Source organism: Elgaria multicarinata, chromosome 8, assembly GCF_023053635.1.
Source record: "Elgaria multicarinata webbii isolate HBS135686 ecotype San Diego chromosome 8, rElgMul1.1.pri, whole genome shotgun sequence".
NCBI classification, from domain to species: domain Eukaryota; kingdom Metazoa; phylum Chordata; class Lepidosauria; order Squamata; family Anguidae; genus Elgaria; species Elgaria multicarinata.
This window is the reverse complement of record NC_086178.1, coordinates 11678281-11700570: the sequence shown is the minus strand read 5'-3', so window position 1 is coordinate 11700570 and position 22290 is coordinate 11678281. Positions and strand designations below refer to the sequence as shown.

Below are 22290 nucleotides of genomic sequence, written 5' to 3'. Positions count from 1 at the left end.
ATATTCCCTGATCAAATGAAGCTGCAAAATACATCTTTAACTTAACATTTCACTCCTTAAATCAGGGGTAAGGGAAACCTCCAGCCCCATGACCCTCTTTGGATTCCTCCACGGGGCAGGGCTTAGCCTTCAAAGCCTTGCGCCCTTGAGGAAAACCCCATTTATTATTGCATTTATATCCCGACTTTTTTTCTCCAAGGAACCCAAGGCGGCGTACATAACCCTCCTCCTCTCCATTTTATCCTCACAACAACCACCCTGTGAGGTGGGTTGGGCTGAGTGTGTGTGACTGGCCCAAAGGCACCCAGTGGGTTTCCATGGCTGAGTGGGGACTAGAACCCGGATCTCCTGACTCCCAGTCCAACACTCTAACCACTACGCCACACTGGTTCCCATAACCTCCGATCTTAGGTAACAGCAGAGATGCAGGCAGTGGATGGCAGCACATGGCCCTAAATGAAGAACAGACCAGAGCGATGCAAAGCTGAATACATTTCTTGCAGCTATATTTCTTTGATGACAGCTTATATAACCCAGAACACGTCGGGATTGTAGGAACATTTTTTTTTATCCCATACATCATTTGTACCTCTCCAATCTGCATCACTGTTTGGATGTTACTACGTTCAGTATGTTTGCCAACGTATGCCGAGGTCTGAAAAAGGTAGAGTTTGCAAGCTGTATTTAAACAATACTGCAACCAATATCAGTGATTCTTATTAACAGCAGGTTTTATATAGAACTGTTCCACAACTGCACCACTTCAGACAGCTACAGAAGAATTGCTTGATTAAATGCCTCCCCCTGAAATACAACTCCATGATTATAGAAAACTAGCACTTCATGAACAAGTGATACAGCATGGTGTAGGAGTGTGTCAGCCTGGGGATCAGGAGACCTTGGTATTAGTCCCCACTCAGCCATGGAAGCTCACTGGGTGACTTTGAGCCAGTCACAGACTCTCAGCCCAATCCACCTCACAGGGTTGTTGTTGTTGTGAGGATAAAAATGGAGAGGAAGATTACATACAGAGCCTTGGGTTCCTTGAAGGAAAAAAGGCAGGATATAAATGCAATAAATAAATAGCTAAAGTGTAAACTTCTCTCCAATACAAAAAGCAGCATATATGAAGAATTGCTATTTTGCAGGCAACAGGGTGCAGGAAAGAGATTTTATTTATGTATACCTCTAGCACTGTATAGAAAGGCTATCTTTTCTTTTAATTCAGGGCGTGAGATGTCAGCTCCTCACTCCCAAGTAGAAAAGGGAAGAACTGCTGTGAGTAAAACAAACAAGGGAGAGGACTTCACAGAGTTCTAAGTCCCAGATTACTGAGCTGCCACAGCCCATGGACAAAGTCAAAGTTTAGAAGGCTGATCATGCATCCAGGGACCATGCCTGCCCAAGCATTTCACCCAGATCACAGTTGTGGTGTGCACAGGCAGGCATGCGGTGGTAGGACCCACAATTAACTTCTTAAAAAAAAAAGGTGGTTCTCACAATATGCCGCCCTGCTCCATCTTGCCTTTGCCAGCCCCAATTGCCAATTCTACCCCATCTCAGGAGTACGCACCCTGCTTGGCCGCAAATGCAGGCGTATTGGGAACTTTTACCATCTTCGGTTGGTTCGCCAACTGCGGCCTCTCCTGGACAGGGATAGCTTGACCACGGTGGTACAGGCATTGGTAACCTCAAGATTGGATTACTGCAACGCGCTCTATGTGGGGCTGCCCTTGAAGCTGCTCCGGAAGCTGGAGCTAGTGCAGAATGCTGCAGCTCGGCTATTGTCTGGAGCTGCCCCTTTCCAGCATGTAACTCCTCTGCTGAGGGAACTGCACTGGCTGCCTATTCGCTACCGGGCCAGGTTTAAGGTTCTTGTACTTGTGTACAAAGCCCTAAACAACTTGGGACCAGGATACCTGAGAGAGCGCCTTCTCCCTTACCAACCTTCCCGGTCACTGAGGTCATCCGAGGGCCTGCTCCTGGTGGTTCCACATAGATCCATCCTCCGATTGGAATCCACCAGGGGAAGAGCCTTCAGCGTGGTGGCCCCCCTCCTGTGGATTTCCCTGCCTCTGGAGGTCAGGCAGGCGCCAACCTTGTACTCCTTTCGGCACCTCCTGAAAACATCTTTATTCCAAGAAGCCTTTCTTTAACATGCAGCCTTGGATTACTGTTATTGCTTCTTTTAAATTTTGTTTTAACTGTTTTTATTCTGTTTTTTATTTTCATTTTACATTGTACAACGCTCTGAAATTTTTCAATGGGGAGCGGTATATAAATATTCCAAATGAATAAATAAATAATAAACTGCAGAGTGGAGTTGACTGTACTCCACCCCTCTTTGACACCTGTCCTGCAGGGCTTTTGGTTCCTAACCCTGACAGTGGTTTGGTATTTTCATGTGGTGGGGGTGCCCTAGGCCACACTGCAGCCACCAAAAGGCCAGACACGACCCTCTGCCCTTACATCTGACAGCTCCACTGTAGCGCAACACCTTGTGGATAGAAACCCTTCAAGGGCAAATCCATTTTGATATTGTAAGGTAACGTCATACTGTCTCGTCCTTTGGACCGAACTTAAATCAGTTAATTCTGAGCTTCTACCCAACATGCATTGGGCCACTGCAGTTCCGTAGCCTCTGTTGAAGCCTTCTCCTCTCTCAGATCCTTCTAGTTCCTTGGTCCCAAATACTTTCCTTTGGCTGGGAATGCAATTCCAAAGTTCTATTCATGTTTACCACATACACCTACCTTCCCTCCCCCAAGCAAGAAAACAAACTCAATGAAAAATTACCCTGCTGCTGCGTCCTTCCCTAGAGTGGCTCAATTTCATTGCTGGCCTGGAGGAATCTGGCAATATTCTATGTATTAATGCTGGGTAATGTAGAAGCCATCGCAGAAAAGTTTTCTGATGTCCTTCCACTTGGAGAGGCCTCTGCTTGGCATCAAATTGCACTGGTTACGTGGATTAGCTTTGAAATCAAAGGGAGCTGAGATTTGGGGACTTTAGTGCCCTGCCTGTGTCCTCCAGGAATCCTTCATTGCTTCATCTCTCAAGCACCCCAATCTCTGCCCAAATATTCATAAGCTCTAAAGACCCCCAAGCATTGTTGTGAAAACGAGGCCATCCATTCAAGTCAACAATAACGCCAGATACACAAGCTGCTTAGTAACTATTGTCCAGGTTGCAGTTGCAACCTTTAAGACTACAGGCAACTCTATACAAAGGAATAAGGCTCAATCACTTTGCCATCTACCTTCCCCATCCCTCACCTAAGGCAAAGAATTCCTGGTTTCCTCTATTCCATTCCGAGCCCTCTACCAGTAAAGCAAACAGAAAGCCAGGCTCACTCTGAAGTCAGTTTATTTTCCTAGCATGAACTCTTTTTATAACAAAAAAAAGAAAAAAGTGGAGGAGGCTAGTCCCTCCTCACAGTGCCACGTCCCCGTCCCTCCCTCCCCCACCCCCATCCCCAAACACCTCAGGGAATTCAGACATCGTAGTTGGGATTCTTGCGCAGGATAACAAAGCCTTCCAGGATGGGGGTGACCGGTAGGTGCTCTTCTGTGGCCAGCTCTGCCCGCTCACCGTGGGCCAGCAGCACCGGCGTTGTGTGGGTCTGGAAGCCAGTGATGGTCTTTGGCTTGCCAGCCTGGCCCACCACGTCCACTGCCTGATAAGGAAGCCAAAGGTTAGAGGTAGTCAACAGGTTGAGATCGGGCTCCCCCACCCCTCAAGTCCAAGGCTTCTTTTAACACTGATTAAGGGAAGCAAGGAAACAGCCCCACCCACCCCCTTGGAGGCCCGACTGGCGCCGGCACTGGCTTAATATCGGCGTCAGGTTAAGACACGGCTTTTTAAGAAAGCCTTTGACGGCTAAATCCACCAGCCTGCAGGCTGTCTTGTTTTAATTGGATTTTACGGTTTTAAAATTTCACACTAGTTTTAACATATTAATGGTTTAATTTGTTTTAGAATTGTATATTTATTGTTCTATTTTATATGCATGACTTTATCTGTAGGCCGCCCTGAGGTCCTTGTGATATAGGGCAGGATAGAAATGTTTTAATAAATAAATTCTAGTAACCCTCTTCTCAATCAGGGCCGTGACTCTCTGAAGCTGCCAAACCCCCAACATCCAGTGGGATTCCCCATGCAAAGCAGGCAGCCCCCGGCCTCAAGAATCTAGCTTCCCGTTCCCAAGCTGCTATTCTGAGCCTGCTTACCTGCCCCACGCGCACGGACACCGGCAGGGGACGCAGCTCCTCGTCGAAAGTCACTAGCATGCGCGGCTGCATGGCAGCCACAAGGCCGTACAGCACGTAGTGGGACTTCCCCAGGATAACTGGAAGAGAAAGGAGGACAAAATCCAAGGGCTTGTGGGGACTGGACCAATGGGCAGGTGCACTCACTGTGCTATCCAGTCACAGGATGAAGTCTGCTCACCTGGATGAGACAGAGCTAAAAGGCCTGGGAGGGATGAATTTGAGTTTTGCTTTTCTAACCTATCCTATCTCTTGACTCAGCCACCATTTTAATACACAACAGAACACAACCCAGCTCGTCCATGTTGATATTTTGAAATTGTTTAAATAATCAGCTGTATATTTTACAAAGAATGGGTGTAGTTAAAGATTGAAAGTAGAGAAATGCAGCAGCAAATTAGGCAGGCGTCTGTAATGAAGGCAAGAAACACCTGAGTTAATTGATGTCAGTTTGCTAACAGTTTAAAAAGGGAGTGTCTTAAACAGTTGGTAGGAGGGGGTCGGACGGAGGAAAAGAATTGGCGAAAGGAAAATTGCTGCAGAAAAGGAGTTGGAAGCAAGGTTGCTGATACTGCATCGTTTGGCTGGCACGGGAGGAAAGCTTCAAAGCAAAAGGCCTGAAAACTGAAACTCCCAGAGACTAATTGCTGGTAGGAAAGATTGTTTAAAAGTTCTCAGAAGAAAGGAAGTAGAACTATGCAATGAAATGAATTGTATGTTGTTCTATTGCCAATGCTGAAAAAGTAAAGCTATACTCCTATTAACCTACTTGGTGTTAAGAACTTATCTTTACAGCAGCGTGAGGGAGTAAGCTTGAATCCGCTGACTCCTTCCTCTCGGGTGAGGAAAGAGTATAAACACAACCCAACAATCCACATCCAAGCAAAAAACCTCAAGGAGACTCTGGTTCCAGAGCCGTAAACAGGAGCTCTTTATAGAAGCAGAACAATGGTCCCACCCAGCTCAATAACTGTCCTCCCTGAGCTCTCCCGGATCTCGAGTAGAGCTCTTGCCCAGCCTGCTGAAAACACTAGAACAGCCTTCCTCAACCTGGGGCGCTCCAGATGTGTTGGACTACAACTCCCAGAATGCCCCAGCCAGCTGGCTGGGGCATTCTGGGAGATGCAGTCCAACACATCTGGAGCGCCCCAAGTTGAGGAAGGCTGCACTAGAAGATGCTGGGGGAACCCTGTGTGTCGTGGCTCCTCCCTTGCATCTTCCTGGATGTCTAGAGAGAAGGAATTCCAGAAGTCGATACTGAGCCTGTTCAGACAACACACTAAACCATGGTTGGGCCGCTAACCCTTTTGCAGCAAATGGTTAATGAGAGTGTTTAAACCATGGTTATGTAGCCACTATGGTTAGGAGTGGTTCACATGCCATGCAAAGTCATGGATCACATGACACACTAAGCCATCATGTTTTAGCTCAAAATGCTTAACCACCGTGGCTTAATGTTTCGTCTGAACAGGGTTGCAGAGAACTCCTCCATCAGCTCTCACTGTTCCCAACTGATGTGTGGTGGGTACTATTACAGCAGGCCATAGCAATCATGGCTGTCAATAAGGGATGAAAGCAGTCTCTTGTGCTCAGCCCGAAACCTCTAATAACGGCCCCTGCCTCCAGTCACAGGCAGCACCAATCCTTGAAAAGAGCAAAAAGGTGGAAGCAGCACTAATCCTTGAAAAGAGCAAATCCCAGTACTTACTATTACGCACATCCAGGAAGGACACTAGCACAGTCAAGAGGCCAGCCACAGCCACCTGGCTCATGAGCTGCCGATCGCTGTGGTACGGACAGAGGGTGAGTGTCCCTTTCCCGAGGTGTGTCAGGCCCTGCAAAACAAAGAGGATAATCTAGTGGTGAAGAGTGAACCCATGGCTGGGGCTGGACGACTGCTCAGCTCCGACTCCACAGCCAACGAGTGTGCCAAGAGGCAGCCTGCCCACTGGCTCCCTTGACAGGCAAGAGGACTGAGCTCCCACACCTCCTCTCCCATGGTCGTCACTAATTCAGTCCCAACCGCCAGTGCAGTGGGGTAAGGCAAGAGAACAAAAGGGAAGGAGAGACTTTGAACTGCCGTGCTGGGTCAGAGCAGAAGGTCCATTGAGCTCCGTGTTCTGTCTGTGTCCAAAGCCAAGGGAGAGTCACCTGCCAATCAAGGTTGCAGCAAGCCAAGCACCAGGAGTTGTAGCCACAAGTAGACCCACCTCCAGCCCTTTCCCCAGCTTATTTTCAGAGAGCCAAAATATTATTCGCTACTTCCGATTATTCACTACTTCCGATCAAAGACACGCGAAGTCCTTATTCCTCTCTACTCAGCACTAGTGAGACCACACCCGGAGTACTGTGTACGATTCTGGCACCCCACTTCCAGAAGGACATTGACAGGTTAGAACAGGTTCAAAGGAAGGCAACACAGATGATACAGGGGCTTGAGGACAGGCTGAAGGAACTTGGGATGAGAGCCAGTGTGGTGTAGTGGCAAAGGTGTTGGACTGGGAGTCGGGAGATCGGAGTTCTAGTCCCCACTTGGCCATGGAAACCCACTGGGTGACTTTGGGCCAGTCACAGACTCTCAGCCCAACCCACCACACAAGGTGGTTGTTGTGAGGATAAAGTGGAGAGGAAGAGGAGGATATTTGCCACCTTGGGTTCCTTGGAGGAAAAAAGGCGGGATATAAATGCAACAATAAATAAATGTTCAGTCTGGAGCAAGAACACTGAGGGTAGTCATGACAGCAGTGTTCAGGTACATAAAAGGGTGCCACAGGGAGGACGGTCAAGAACTATTTTCTAGGGCCACAGAAATTAGGACCTGAAATAATGGGTATAAATTACTGATATTAAATATTAGGAAAAGCTTCCTGACGGGAAGATCGGTACAACAGTGGAACGGTCTACCTATGGAGGTTCTGGGTTCCCCATCTCTGGAGGTTTTTAAAAAGGGGCTGGACAGTTTAACCGGTTTTCCAGCACATTGCGGAGGGCTGAATTAGATGATCCTTTTGGTCCCTTCACAATTCTATGATTCTACGATCTCCTCACATTCCCTTTTTGGTCAGGATGTTGGTCTACCATTCTGATTTCAATTGCCCCTTTTTTAACATCCCCTAGGGCAGCCTTCCTCAACCTGGGGCGCTCCAGATGTGTTGGACTACAACTCCCAGAATGCCCCAGCCAGTGGCTGGGGCATTCTGGGAGATGCAGTCCAACACATCTGGAGTGCCCCAGGTTGAGGAAGCCTGCCCTAGGTCCAAGATATCCAGGGCTGTGGGCGTGGGCCGATTCCATGCTTCTGGAAATCTCAAAAGCCGGAAGAGTGTGGCTGCATAGGGTTTCCAGTGGTCGGGGCAATGGCTTCCGTGCTCTGCAGATCCCTCCTTGCTCTTCCCCATGAAAAGCAACAGCAGATTAAATGATGCAGAGGCGTTGCAGAATTATGGAAAGGGCGAGAAATCATGTGAATTTGCTCAGTTTCCATAATTTATACAAATCTCAAACTGCCCTGAGTACAGCCTCTTCTTCTTCTTCTTATTATTATTATTATTATTATTATTATTATTATTATTATTATTATTTTGGGGCAGAGTATAACCAACTTTATTCAACTGATAATGATGGGTATTACTTGAATTTCTCAGTCACTCCCCTGGATCATAAGGCAGCCTTTGCCTCCCCCCCCCAAAAAAAGAGTTGACAGTTCTGCAAACATTTCTATGACTCAGACATCCTTGCAGAGTAGTTAAGAGACAATTCAGAACCCAACATTCCACATACGTAGCTATAATGGGTCCCGATGGGCCCAATCTTTTATTTATATAATGTATTATCCTCTTTCCATTACGAGCATTTAAGGCAGGCAGCCGACGTTTTTACTAAACCTTCTCCCTAATGCACATGGGAGATTTTAAAAAGTATCTACCGATTCCAACTCATGGGTGGCTGCCCCATGTGCTCTTTTTCAACCAATCAGTTTAGAGCTCCCCAGAGTCTGCTTCAGTAACTTACTGACCCGGCTCACGGGTCATCACAGGCCAAATAACCCAGCTTGTCATGGGTTATTTGACCCATGATGAGCTGCAACAGCCTCAGGCACCAGAATGAATATACCACCCCCGCTTGGGGGCTGACGTGTTGCACGAACCCAGCAAGCACTTGTTAAACAACCTTCACATGATACTAAAGCAGACCATGGGTTATAAGTAACTCAAGGTGGGACGTTATGTCGTGCAAACAGTCCTACTATCCTGCAACTTCAGCATCGCCCTGGGTACCTCATTTTTACTGCTGCTTTCAGACCTCTTTGGTGAGGGACTGAAGTCCATTTTTTCTTTTAAATAAAATGCCAATTAGCCCTCTAGATCAACCTTCCCCAATATGGTGCCCCCCCCCCCGATGGTCTGAAATACAGCCCCAACCAGGATTATGAGAGTTGTAGTCCAACATGCCTGGAGGGCACCAGGTGCAGAAAAGGGCAACTAAAATGATCCAGGGGCTGGAGCATCTCCCCAATGAGGGAAGGTTACAACGGCTGGGACTGTTTCGCTTAGAAAAAAGACAAGTAAGGGAATAAACGACAGAGGTGAACAGAAGTATGCATGGTGTGGAGAACACGGAAAGGGAGTCATTTTTCTGCCTCTCCCCTAATACTAGAACCCTACGGGGTCCTCCCATGAAGCTGATTGGTGGGAGATTCAGGACAGATCAAAGGAAGGACTTCTTCACTATGGAATTCTGCCACAAGATGTAGTGATGGCCACCAGTTTGAATGGTCTTAAAAGGAGATTAGGGAAATCCAAGGGTGATAAGGCTATCAACGCCTACTAGTCAGGAGAGCTATCGGCTACCTGCAGCATCAGAGGCAGTTTACACCAGCTGCTGGGAACGTAAGTGAGATGGTGCTATTGCACTCATGGCCTCTTTGTGGGCTTCTCACAGGCGGCAAATTGGCCACTGCGCAAACAGAACGCTGAACAAGATGTGCCCTTGGTCTGATCCAACATGGCTCTTCCTAAGTTCTTAGGGTTAGGGAAAGCTGCTCTAGATCACCTCAAATACTTGCTTGTTCACTCTTAAAGAAATCTGTCGGCTGGCCCATTATTATTATTATCATTTATTTATATAGCACCATCAATGTACATGGTGCTGTACAGATAACACAGTAAATAGCAGGACCCTGCCGCGTAGGCTTACAATCTAATAAGTTGTAGTAAACAATAAAGAGGGAAGGAGAGTGCAAACAGGCACAGGGAAGTGTAAACAGGCACCGGGTAGGGTGAAGCTAAACAGTATAGAGTCAGAACAAACTCAATATTTAAAAGCTATAGGGAAAAGAAAAGTTTTTAGCTGAGTTTTAAAAGCAGTGATTGAGTTTGTAGTTCTCAAGTGTTCTGGAAGAGCATTCCAGGCGTAAGGGGCAGCAGAAGAAAAAGGACGAAGCCGAGTAAGGGAAGTGGAGGTCCTTGGGCAGGCGAGAAGCATGGCATCAGAGGAGCGGAGAGCACGAGCGGGGCGATAGTGTGAGATGAGAGAGGAGAGATAGGCAGGAGCTAGGCCGTGAAGAGCTTTGAAGGTCAGCAGGAGAAGTTTATATTGGATTCTGGAGTGAGTTGGAAGCCAATGAAGAGATTTCAGAAGTGGAGTGACATGGTCAGAGCGTTAGGTTATCATTTCTGAAATGTTGTATTTAAAGTATTGGCACTGATGTGTTTTGTGTGAATTTGTTTTTGCTGCTATATTTTTTTTTTATTAATGTTAGATTTCTTATGCATTGTTTATCCGTTATTATGAAAGTGTTAAGCATTTTTAAATAATCTTTGCTGTGCAGTGTTGCCACTGTATGATGTAAACGGAGTGCAATTTTTATGCAAAAGGAACTTACAAATAAACCCGATGCTGCTGTGTTAGTATTTCCCCAATTATTCTAGAACTAATATTTACTTCTGTTCAGACAGTGCAAAGCCCCTCCTCAAACGCCTTTGCTAGCTTAAGAACATAACAAGAGCCCTGCTGGGTCAGACCAGGGTTCCACCTAGCCCAGCGTTTTCTGGTCACACAGTGCCCAACCAGATCCCTGTGGGAAACCTATAAGCAGGAAATGAGTGCAGCAGCATCCTTCCCCGCCCATGTTCCCCAGCTTCCTGTTTCCGCTGCAACCAGCACAAACTCCCTGCTCCAGTTTCTACACAACGGCCCCACCTTATCTTTCCACCTTCATCTCCTGACGTTTTAGCCCTGTGACCTCCACTCGTCCAATTCTACCACCTTCAGCCTCCTGAAATTCTCCTGAGCTTTTCCTCCCTTGCTACTCCGTTGGCTGGTTTGCCTTGCCTCTTCTCTCTCCCTTCCAATTCAACTTCAAAACCCAACTCCTTCTTCAACAAACCCTTTGGCTTAATCCCTCATTCTTCACCTTAAACGACAGCACCTCTAAATACACTGACACAGAGCCATCCCATTACACTCCAAGGAATATAAGAGCAGGCCTACTGGACCAGACATCTAGTCCAGCGTCCTCTTTCCCACAAAGGCCAGCCAGATACTTCTGGGGAGTCTACAAGGCCAGAAGGCCCTCTTCTACTGCTGCTCCCCAGTCATTGGGATTCGGAGGCATAATGCCTCTGATCCTAGAGGTAGCATACAGTCATCTTGACTGGTAGCCACAGATAGCTTTATCTGCAATGAATGTGCTTCATTCCCGTTTAAATCCGTCCAAGTCGGCAGCCATCACCAAGATCATCCCTCTGTCGACATCTAGATTGCTGGCCGCTTGGGTCAGGGGCCTTAAAGCTTTTGTTTGAGTGACTCTGTGAAATGCCAGGAACATGAACTACAGAAATATGGCTGACAATCAGCAGCAGGACTGAACCAAGATCAGGCAGGGGGAATTTTTCACAAACATTTCTCCTCGTTGAGGAATGTCTGCCTCTTTCTTCTGGCATTTTTTTTCAAGGTGGACACAAAAAAAGGGGGGATGAGCATGGAGCAAAAGCACAGCGACCCCCACCTCCCACTCCCGCTCCTCTGCAGCCCCCCTGGCTCCAGGACCCCAGAATGGACCTCTTAGCAGCTCTAATAGCCCCGCTGCTGCTGCCATAGCACCCTTTTTAAATTTTCAAATGGCTCCTGCTCTGCCTAGGGAACAGTGGCACATGGTCCTAAGCAGAACAACTCCTATTTGGGAACAAAAACAAACAAACCGTGTCGAATTTCAGGCCCTCACAAAAGCCTCGTTTTGTGTGGAAAATGTTAATCATGGCAAGTTTGGTACAGCCTGACAATAATACCAGGCATGTTCATCTATACATTTAATCGCTCTGAATGTCATCATACTATCCATTTACTCGGGGAAGAGGTTAAGCTGAGCCATTACCTGAGCCAAGCGCACCATGAAGAGGTTATTGGGGTCCTTGGCATGGTATTGTGCCAACTGCCTCAGCATTGCAGCCAGACGGGCGTTATTGGTCCCTGCGGAGTAAGGAAAGACGGGATCAGCAGGCAACAAAGTCAAAGCAAAAACAGCAAACCTCCACGTCAGCTTCAGGGAAAGCCGCCCGGGGTGTGTGTGTGTTTGTTCTAGGCAAAGGGGGCCGGTGGAGTGATAAAAGGGGGGCGACCTTGGCCGAATGGTTGATTAAAATTTGGGCATGTATGCGGGGGGAAAAAAGCACCAAGTAACATGGGCGCAAAAGAGCCAGGGTCTGGTGCTGGAAGAATTCGTACAATTTTTTTTTTATTTGTATCCAAAGGTGCTCAATGTTTCGGACTATGATTAAAATATAGGACGTAGTGCTCATGGTGAAAATTACAAATTTGATCAGCGTAAAGGAGGGCAGAGAGTTAGCGTAAGGGAGGGCAGAGCATGTTCAGAGGAGGGCAACCAGGATGATCAGGGGTCTGGAAACAAAGCCCTATGAAGAGAGACTGAAAGAACTGGGAAAGTTTAGCCTGGAGAAGAGAAGATTGAGGAGAGACATGATAGCACTCTTCAAATACTTAGAAGGTTGTCACACAGAGGAGGGCCAGGATCTCTTCTCGATCCTCCCAGAGTGCAGGACATGGAATAACGGGCTCAAGTTAAAGGAAGCCAGATTCCAGCTGGACATCAGGAAAAACTTCCTGACTGTTAGAGCAGTACGACAATGGAATCAGTTACCTAGGGAGGTTGTGGGCTCTCCCACACTAGAGGCCTTCAAGAGGCAGCTGGACAACCATCTGTCAGGGATGCTTTAGGGTGGATTCCTGCATTGAGCAGGGGGTTGGACTCAATGGCCTTGTAGGCCCCTTCCAACTCTCCTATTCTATGATTCTATGATTCTTTTCTTGAAAGATTGGCCTTTTTTATTATATACTGGTCCAATGAAGTGCAAGAGAGTGCTAATCCATCTTCCCAATTAGGGACATAATGAGGCAGTATAGACTGCATTTTATACCAGACTTTTTTTTAATTTGTAAAATGGAATATGAAACGCCTATTATTTATTTATGCGATTGAATGCTTATAAAATAAATACATAAACAATTCAAAACAAACAGCCAGCAAGTTCCCACGTTAGTTTCGGGGAAAGCAGGGGGCGGCTGTTGCAGGCAAAAAGGCGGGGAGGCTCCACTCCACCAAATAGGAGGAGCTCGAAAAAGGGGGCTTGCTGGGAGTCCAGCCTTTAATCTCAAATATGGAAAGGTTCGGTAGCCTTTAGCTTGGTCAATGCATGGCTTTAAATCATGGTAAAAAAAAAAAGAGAGTAAACTTTGAAGCGAATGCTCAGAGTGGCGGCGTTACAGGCCAGGAGCTTTGGCGGCGGCAACGGTGTGTGTGTGGGGGTGTTGGTTGGTAACACATGCTTTGCGTGCAGAAGGTCCCAGGTTCAACCCCAGGCAGCATCTCCAGGTAAGGCTAGGGAAGAATCCTGCCTGCAATCCTGGAGTTCCGCTGCCAAACAGCGTTGACAATTCTGGGCTGGATAAACCAATGGTCTACGTTCCTTATGATTTCTACGTTCCTATGACTGCTGTTATTGCCTCTCCATCGTAGAGTTGGAAGGGGCTATTCATGCCATCGAGTCCAACCCTCTGCTCAGTGTGTCCAAAACACCTGCTCGCTCAGTGTGCCGGGTCTTGTAAATCTCCGGAGGTTTGAAGAATAGGCAATTCTGCAAACAGTGCCGTGTGGGTTTTTGGAAGACGTTTCACACCAACTGGCAGGGATCCCCTGTTTGTCCGCAGAGCACTGCACCGGCCACCGGCCAAGATTCTGGACCTGCTTACCACTGCCCACCATGCCCATGGCAAAAATGGAGTTGTAGGAGACTTCTGGGTCAGCGTCATGGGAAAACTTGCTGAGGGTGTCGAGGATGTTGAGGCGGGGGTTGGAGACCGAGATGAGAGCCAGGGCTAAGGGCACAGCTCGGCGAAGGGTAGGCTCCCCGTATCGCAACTGCAGGAGAAGGAAGAAAGGAAAAGTTAGGCTCCAGGGTGGCTCTCTGAGACCAGCTCTGCAGAGCCCGGCATGCTCTCAACTAACCACCCCGGACAAAAATCCAGTCCTACTACCACGAGTGTCCCCGTAGCAGCAGGAGGCAAACCAGCTTCAATATCCATGAGCTCCAAGGGCAACAGGAAGTAACCGGCATTCGGACCTCTTGGGAGTCAACTTAGAATTCTCTTTGCAGGGCACAGAACAGCCTCAGACGGACAGAGAGCAGCACCCACCCAACTTATCAGGTAAAAAATCAAGGGCTAAAGATTCAGCCCACGTCAAAACTGCTGCTTTTAGCCCCGGCGTTTTGTCGTTTCGAATCGCAATCCTTATCCCATCTAAATTCTCCGGAATTTGGTTTATTTAGGCTCACAACAACCCTCCTGGATATTGATGGCATATGATATCCCCTACATACTGAGGGCGGGCACAGCAGCAACGTTAGTATTTCTTTGACTGAGGTCACTCTCGCTTCTTGGCGGTGCAGCAGAGTGGAGACCACCCAACAAGCACGGGGTGGGTGCGAACTGCGACATGCATCAAAGCCCAGTAATAGTTTGGACCACATAAATGTAGAGCCTAGGACCTGCGGGCAATCATGCATTGGGTAGGACAAGCTTTCACTCTGCTCCCCCAGCTTCAGCAGGTTCTCTTGGCACACAACTCTTCTAACTCAAAACTCTACCTTTGGGTAAGACATAATACAGCCAAGCAGTATTACAAAAGCTCTTCAGCCCTGTTTAGCTACTAAATTCTTAGCCCAGTAGGAATCTCCAGGGACCTGGCTTGGCCTGTGCTATGGACACAAAGCAGATTTTGAGTCCAGAGGCTCTCTCCCTTCTCCCCGAGGTACCAGAGGCTGTGAGAGACAGCATTTGGGGGGAGGGGGGCGTGAATGTGCGCCCTAACAATATTTCGCTTGGTATGAACTAATTACCATTTTGGGGTTAGAGGAAAAATCTGATCTCAGGCTAGTTTATAATTCTGGAGGGCTTTGATCTGTCTTCTTTAAATCTGAAGCTTTTTGTAAGGCTTAAAAAAAAAACACCTTTCAAAGCTGGGAAATGGTTGCCGGAATCCCTTAGCCACTAGCAGGCTTATTAATTCTAGTAGTAGCTAGACTAGCAGGCATATTCATTCTTTGCCATTCCAGTGCAGATGATGGCATGACCCCATCTGACGACACAGGCCAATCTCAGGTACACACAAGTCCCAGGGGGCCGATAGCTCCCCCTGCACCCCCAAAACGGCGGAAGCACATTCCCCCCCCATCATCATCATACTCACCAGGTGACCGAAGGTTCGCAGAGCCATCTCAGCCCCAATCTCCTCCCCCATAGCGATGAGCGCAATCCCCAACACTGCTACTCCCTGCAAAAGGAGAGAGACGTACTGAAAACCAAAGGATATCTCACGACGAGGAAACGTGATTCCCCAAAAGTGAAGTGCGGCACCGTGAGCCGCTTGGGCAAGACCGACAAAACTGTACTGAGTTAGGAAGGGAGGGAGGGGTTTCCAGTGAATAGCCACCATCCCTCGCCCCCCCGGCCCACAAAGTCAACACTCCACTTTGTCAGCTGAATTCTGGCTCTTTGCCACTCAATATTTTAGACCAGGACGCCGTTCACTCTGTAACTGCGCTGGGCCAGCACAGCCGTTGAGTTGGAGCACAACAGCCTGAGAATCTCACACTTCTAGTCCTTTAGGCTTACATGAGAAATACCCAAAGAACATTTCAGATGCCCGGTGTGAAGATGTCTGGAGAGAGCTTCTGTTGGCAGCGGCCCCCAACCTTTTCGGCACCAGGGACCGGTTTCGTGGAAGACAATTTTTCCACGGACCGGGGTGTGTGTGTGTGTGTGTTGAGGGGATGGTTTTGGGAAGCCTCCCTCCCCATTCCAGCGTCCTGGCTTCACTTCAGTGCCCAGCCGAAGCGAAGCCAGGACGCTAGGGCGGGTGGGCGGCTTCAGAATGGCGCGCCGTTCCGAAGCCGCCCCCCTCCCCCAGCGTCCTAGCTTTGCTTCAGCTGGGTAGACAAGATGGCGCCCCGCACCCAGGTAAGCTGGGGTGGGGGGTGAAAGCAGCTCACCTGCGCAGCCCGGTTGCTAACAGGCCATGGACTGGTCCCAGTCCGTGGTCCGGAGGTTGGGGACCCCTGGATTAGGGGACAAGGCTTCAGGGCCCCATCTGACTGTTTCACACACCCCATGGTTAGCAGAATCAGAACACATGACGCAAAGCCAGACGAGAACACCAGTTGAATACTGGCAACTCGTTGTCAGTAATATTTTGGAGAAGGGATGTAACTTAGAGCTACAGAAAACATACTCGGCATGTAGGTCTCAGGTTCGAACCCTGGCATGCCCTGGGCTGGGAAAGACTCTGGGATTGTTTTTTCGCAGCAATGACTGATGGGATACCATGAGGAGGACTGAGTGAGGAGGAACTGTCAATCAAATATCGCGTTGACTTTTACTCAACTCCACGGGAGCCCAAAGTCAGACAACGGTGGAGTTAGGACATGCTGTGCGGGGATGAACAGGAGCCCTCATCCTACCTGGTGGGCCCCCATGTCAGCAGGCGTCTCTTTCTTCTCCTTGTCTTTCTTCTCCTTCTTCTCTTTCTCCTCCTCCTTCTCTTTGGAATCGAAATGCTCGCTGCAGATGTGGAGGAGCTGTTGCACCTTCAGCACATTGCCGGATCCTGGAGGAAGGACATGAGGTGATGAGTAGAACAGGCTTGTTACCCGACTCCCAACCCCAGGAAGGAAGAAGAACCCAGACTCACCTGCGTAGGCACAGATGTCCACTAAGGTGTTGGCGAAGCTCCGGAAGGGCTCCGACACGACCTGCAGGGCTGCCAGGATCGCTTCGATGGCCTCCCCCTTGCCTGAAAGGAAACAGAGGTGCCCCCATCACAACAGAAGCTCAAGGCAAGCTCAAGTTGCTTGGGGATTTGGCTAGCCGGGAGGCAAAAGGTCTACCCATCTCTCGCCCAATGCAGCAAACCTGGCTGGGGGATGCTGGGAGTTGCAGTCCAACACCTCTGGAGGGTACCAAGTTGGGGAAGGCTACCTTAAAGAACAGCAAGTTTATTATGGCATCAGGTTAGGCGGATGAAGTTTATGTCATTGTAAATCCATCAAGTCTTTAAAGACTCCATCCTTTTTGCGGAGACAAACTAACACGGCTCCCCCTCTGGATATCTAAGCAAGACTCTCTAGCTAGACTCCAGCCCAATCTGCGCAGGGCGTCGAACCAGGAGCAACGCCAAAAACATCCTCCGCAAATGGATTTTCCGAGCCCCTTGTGACAGCTAAAAGACCGGTGCTTATTATGTTGGAAGGAGAAATGCTCACCTCCCGCAATGCAATGGACTGAGGACTTAACAACGCTATCAACATTTGAACGGGTGGCATATAGACACCACCTGCGAGTGGACATACACGGACATTTGGTCTGCTTTTCTGGAAACCTTTGCATAACTCTTCTTTCCCCCCCCCCCCCTTTTTATGACTGGTGTATCTAATGGGGGGGATGTAATATTTGTTTGTTTTCCCACAATTTGTTCTCTGTTGTTTTGTTAAACTCACAATAAAATAAAAAATAAAGACCATCCTCCGCTAGCCCAACATTTGGAAGACACTTTTGCTGCTCACACCTGCAAGTGCTCCAAAGGACTTAGGTCACCGTTCCTCAACTTGGCGCCCTGCAGATGTTTCAGACTTCAACTCCCAGAATTCCTGACCACTGGCCGCCCCAGCTGGTGCTGATGGAAGTTGAAGTCAAAACATCTGGATGCTACCGAATTGGGGGAAACCTGGACTTTGGGAAGCCGTTGGCCACAACATCTGGGTTTTTCTTGCTTTAAACCAGGATTATGTGCTAGGGAGAGTTTTCTTCTTTTTTTGCAATCCAATAAAGAAGACTGGGGCCAGGGTCTAGAGCCCTGCGCATGTGTGAGAGGAATTCCCTTTCCCTTCTTCATGGATGAGGGGAGGATGGCATGGCAGGCTGTGACTGGAACAGGGAGGTTAAAAGCACTTCTGCAGGAGGGCAGAGTTGCTCATAGCCCTTTAGATCCGGTCCAGAAAAATGACTGGAGCTGCGGCTGGGGGCAAAAGACAACCTGAAAGTATTTCAGGAAAAAGATAAATAATCCATTAACGAAAGCTAGGCTGGGAAGCGGGACACTGAAAACTACCGGGAGGTAGAGATAGGTTAAAGACTTAACCGGGGAAAAACCTCCTAGTTAAACGCCAGTGAGAAAATGAACAAGCTGTACTGGGAAGGGGAAAAGGTAGGAGGGAACGGAACGGTCAAGGACCTAGAGGAACGTCTACTGCCCTGCTGTGCCCCTGGCCAATGCAGCGCCTGCTGCTGTCTTCCCCTAGACTGTTCACCCTCTCTGACACTGGAGAGCTTTCCATGACCCATCTCATCCAACCTTAAGTGGTCAGGAGAAGCAACTCTAGCAATACTTTTCTCAGCTCAGGTCAAAAACGCTGCAATCGAACAGGAAGGACATCTACCCTCAGAGTAGCTCCCCTAGCTTTAACAGCTCAAGGGTGGCAGTATGCCTGGGTACAATAGTGCAGAGCCACTTTCCCGGCCCAGAAAGGAGCCCCTGGGGGGGGGAGTGCTGTTGTGGCTGCCTCCCCACTTTGAAAAGGCCAGGGAAGGTAGCTGTGATGCTCTGCCAACACCATTTCCAGCCTGCCGGGGGGACGACGGACGACGACACACACTAAAAGAGAAAGGCATGACGAGCTGCCATTCATCTGCGGGCAAAGACTACCTGCCCATTGTGCAGAGAAGTAACACAGAAGGGCAACCATGGAGCACTGGGGCCTCCAACATGCTCCCCATGGGCACCAACGCTGCTCCAGGCATTGTTCCTCTTGCTGCCCACCAGGCTCACTGCCCCATCTAATTATCATTTGATTTCTTACGGTTATTTTTCTAAAGAAAGAAAAAGCCCACCTTACAGGTTGGAACAGGTTCAGGGGAGGGCAACAAAGATGTTAACAGGGGCTTGAGGACAGGCTGAAGGAGCTTGGGATGTTCAGTCTGGAGCAAGAACACTGAGGGGAGTCATGGTAGCAGTGTTCAAGTCCATAAAAGGGTGCCACAGGGAGGACGGTCAAGAACTATTTCCCAGGGCCACAGAAATTAGGACCTGAAATAATGGGTAGAAGTTACAGCTACCTAGATTCTGATTAAATATAAGGAAAAGCTTCCTGACGGTAAGATCGGTACAACAGTGGAACAGTCTACCTACAAAGGTTGTGGGTTCTCCACCTCTGGAGGTTTTTTAAAAGTGGCTGAGCAGCCACCTCTCATGAATGGTTTAATTGGCTTTCCCGCACATTGCAGAGGGTTGGACGAGATGACCCTTGTGACCTCTTCCAACTCAACAATCCTATGATTTATTTGGATTGGAAAGAGTGGGTTTGCGTTTCAGAGCTTAGACCCCCCCACCTCTACCTTGAACTTAGGTTCTTAGGCAACTTGCTCTTCTTTTACCTTCCGGAAATCAGTTTTTTGTGACTGGCCACGCTCACCCTGGTGGCCATTTTATGAATGTGCAAGCCCCCCAGGAGCCATTTTGTGAGCGTGACCACAAGCAAGGCTCTCAAAACTCCAGGGCCCATTGGCCATCCTCGGACTGGCTCTGGTGAGTGAGCTTACCCAGGTGGTTCAAGCCCAGGCCAAGAGGCAGCCATCTGGCATACGTGTCCTTCAGCTCCGTCTCGGACTTCTCCATGATGGTCTGGAGGATGGTGGAGGTGACATCGCCGTTGCAGGAGCCCACGGCAATCATTCCGCAGGCCAGGGCTGTCACACCAGCCACCTGGGGAGAAGTGCGTTTCAGAACACTATCCTCACGGCTGGCGGCGTTTTGGAGGGGGCGACATGCGGGAAGCTGCCAGCCGGATTCTTGCCGGCCACGCTAGTTCTGGATGCCCTTAATGAAGACACTAGATATGACCCCACCCAACCTCTTGAGATCACCTACAGCAGCCTTCCTCAACCTGGGACGCTCCAGATGTGTTGGACTACAACTCCCAGAATGCCCCAAGGGGCATTCTGGGAGATGCAGTCCAACACATCTGGAGCGCCCCAGGTTGAGGAAGGCTGACCTACAGAGACCTTGGTCCACAAGCCTCCGCACGATCAGAAGATTAGACCAACAGTTTTTTATTGGGAGGATCCATTTTAGATTCCCATTTCCACATTTGACTTAGGGAAGGTCGGAACCACACGCCAGGCTTGCCGCATAAACGTCGAAGTCAGCTAAAGGCCTACTGACCGCAGCTTTTCCCGTGAAGCAGAACTCTACGCTGGAGCAGGAGAAACTCCAAATCTGCTGCTCCACCCACATTCCACACAAAGGCCCCCCCCCCAAAGACGGCTGCCGCACTTTCCCCCTCACCTCCATGTTAGATTTGGAATCGCCCATCACGGGAAGCAGCAAGGTCAGGACGTCTTCTCGGTTGGACCCAGCGTACGCCAGCCCCAGCCTGCAAGAGAGCACCGTGTCGCCTGAGTGTTTCGTGCTGCGTTCCGCGCAGAAGCACGCGGACGCCTAGGCAAGCCCTTACCCAAAGATGGCGCCGATCCTGATGGTGTTGCTGTTGTGGAGGACGTAGTCCGAGAGCAGCGCAAGGGCAGGGTCACACTCGTTCCTCACCCCAGAGTTCACAATACCGCAAGCCAGGAGAGCCCCGGACTGCAGGAAACAAAAGGGGGAAAGAAGCACCGCCGGTATAACACAGGACGGGACAAGAGATATCTGGCATGCTAAAAGCCCTAACGAAGAAGTAGAGGTGGAAGGGGCCATTAAGGCCATCAAGTCCAACCCCTTGCTCAGCGCACAAATCCCTGACAGATGGCTGTCTAGTCTTTGCTTGAATACCTCCAGTGCTGAAGAGCCCACCACCTCCCTAGGCGGATGGTCCCATTGTTTGTTTATCTTGATCATTCGGAGGTTTATCTTGATGTTCAACCAAAATCTGCCTTGCTGTAACTTTAGCCCATTATTTCCTGTCCTGCAGTCTTGGATGATGGAGAACAGGCTGTGCCCCTTTTCTCTACTTGAAAGCCTTTAGGTGCTATCATATCACCCCTCAACCTTTCCTTCTAAAGCAGCGGTTCTCAACCTGTGGGTCGGTACCCCTTTGGGGGTTGAATGACTCTTTCACAGGGGTCGCCTAAGACCATCGGAAAACACATATTTCCGATGGTCTTAGGAAAATGTATTGACTGAACTATGTCATGTATCATCTTTTGTGTTATTAAAGCTATTGTTATATATTATTTTCATTAGCAAACCATCCTATGACAATGGATCGTGTAGAGAAGAACGAAAATAATTTTATGGTTGGGGGTCACCACAACATGAGGAACTGTATTAAAGGGTCGCGGCATTAGGAAGGTTGAGAACCACTGTTCTAAAGGCTAATCATACCCAGTTTCTTCAATCTTTCCTCTTAGGACTTAGTTTCTAGGCCCTGATTATCTTCGCTGCCCTTCTCTGAACTTGGTCCAATTTATCCGAATCCTTCTTAAAGTTTAGTGTCCAGAACTGCATACAGTATTTGAGATGAGGTCTGAACAGCGCAGGTTAAAGTGGAACTATTATTTCCCATGATTTTGAAACTATATTTCTATTGTTGCAACCTAAAATTGCGTTTGCCTTTTTTGCAGCCACATCACACTGCTGATTCGTATTCAGCTTACGACTAGCTACAACTCCAAGATCCTTTTCACACATACTATTGCTAAGCCAAATATCCCCCATCTTAGACTTGTTCATTTGATTTCCTTTTTTCCTAAACGAAGAACTTTGCACTTGTCTGTTAAACTTCATTCAGTTACTTTCTATCCAGTTTTCTAACTTATCAAAATAAGTTCGAATTCTGTTTGACTCCTAGGGTACTAGCTATGCCACCAACTTCATGTTCTCTGTAAATTTGATTAGCATTCCTCCCACCTTTTCCTCCAAGTCATTAATAAAAACGTTGAAAACTACAGTTGGAGTGGATTAATAGCACCAGGGATCTTCAACAGGGTTCCCCGCCATCTTTGTGTCAGTGGGCACATTTGAAATTTTCAGATGGTGCTGCAGGAACTCTCAAATGTGTGTCTGCCATGGGGATGGGGGGCTGCCCATTCATAAAATGGCTGCCATGGTGGGCATGGCTGGAAAATAGAATATTTTCAGCTGAGGTAAATTGTACCACAAACGAGAAGTCTCCAAACGCTGTTGACCCACAGGCGGGTGAAGAGAACTGAGGGGATTAGGCGGGAACCCATGAGCGTGCTCAGTGGACGGTGGGGGAGGGGTTCCTGCCTAAAAGACTTTCAGCTAGAGAAGTTTCCAAAGCTGGCCCTGCGCAGGCCCGGAGCCCATGTGTGTGATGCATAGAGACCACGAAGAAGAACAAGACAGCTCCAAAACACAAAAGCTCTCTTTTAAACCCAAATAAAAGCATGCTAGCCTTCCAGTTTAAATATATATATAATATATTAAAATAACATC

The 22290-nt window shown here is 48.6% G+C and overlaps 1 protein-coding gene across 1 annotated transcript in view; it reads right to left on the bottom strand.

Annotated features, from left to right (window-relative positions):
* Nucleotides 1-3461: 3461 nt before the first annotated feature.
* The window catches only part of PSMD2 (proteasome 26S subunit ubiquitin receptor, non-ATPase 2), a 40080-nt gene continuing 21251 nt past the window's right edge, over nucleotides 3462-22290 (bottom strand). Inside the window, exons 11-21 of the mRNA XM_063131855.1 lie at nucleotides 20351-20478; nucleotides 20182-20269; nucleotides 19437-19599; nucleotides 16534-16635; nucleotides 16304-16449; nucleotides 15034-15117; nucleotides 13536-13704; nucleotides 11644-11738; nucleotides 5977-6103; nucleotides 4230-4348; nucleotides 3462-3676 (exon numbers count right to left, since the gene is read on the bottom strand). Coding sequence (XP_062987925.1) covers nucleotides 3494-3676; nucleotides 4230-4348; nucleotides 5977-6103; nucleotides 11644-11738; nucleotides 13536-13704; nucleotides 15034-15117; nucleotides 16304-16449; nucleotides 16534-16635; nucleotides 19437-19599; nucleotides 20182-20269; nucleotides 20351-20478 — 1404 coding nt within the window. The 3' untranslated portion in view covers nucleotides 3462-3493. The remainder of the gene's footprint in view (nucleotides 3677-4229; nucleotides 4349-5976; nucleotides 6104-11643; nucleotides 11739-13535; nucleotides 13705-15033; nucleotides 15118-16303; nucleotides 16450-16533; nucleotides 16636-19436; nucleotides 19600-20181; nucleotides 20270-20350; nucleotides 20479-22290) is intronic.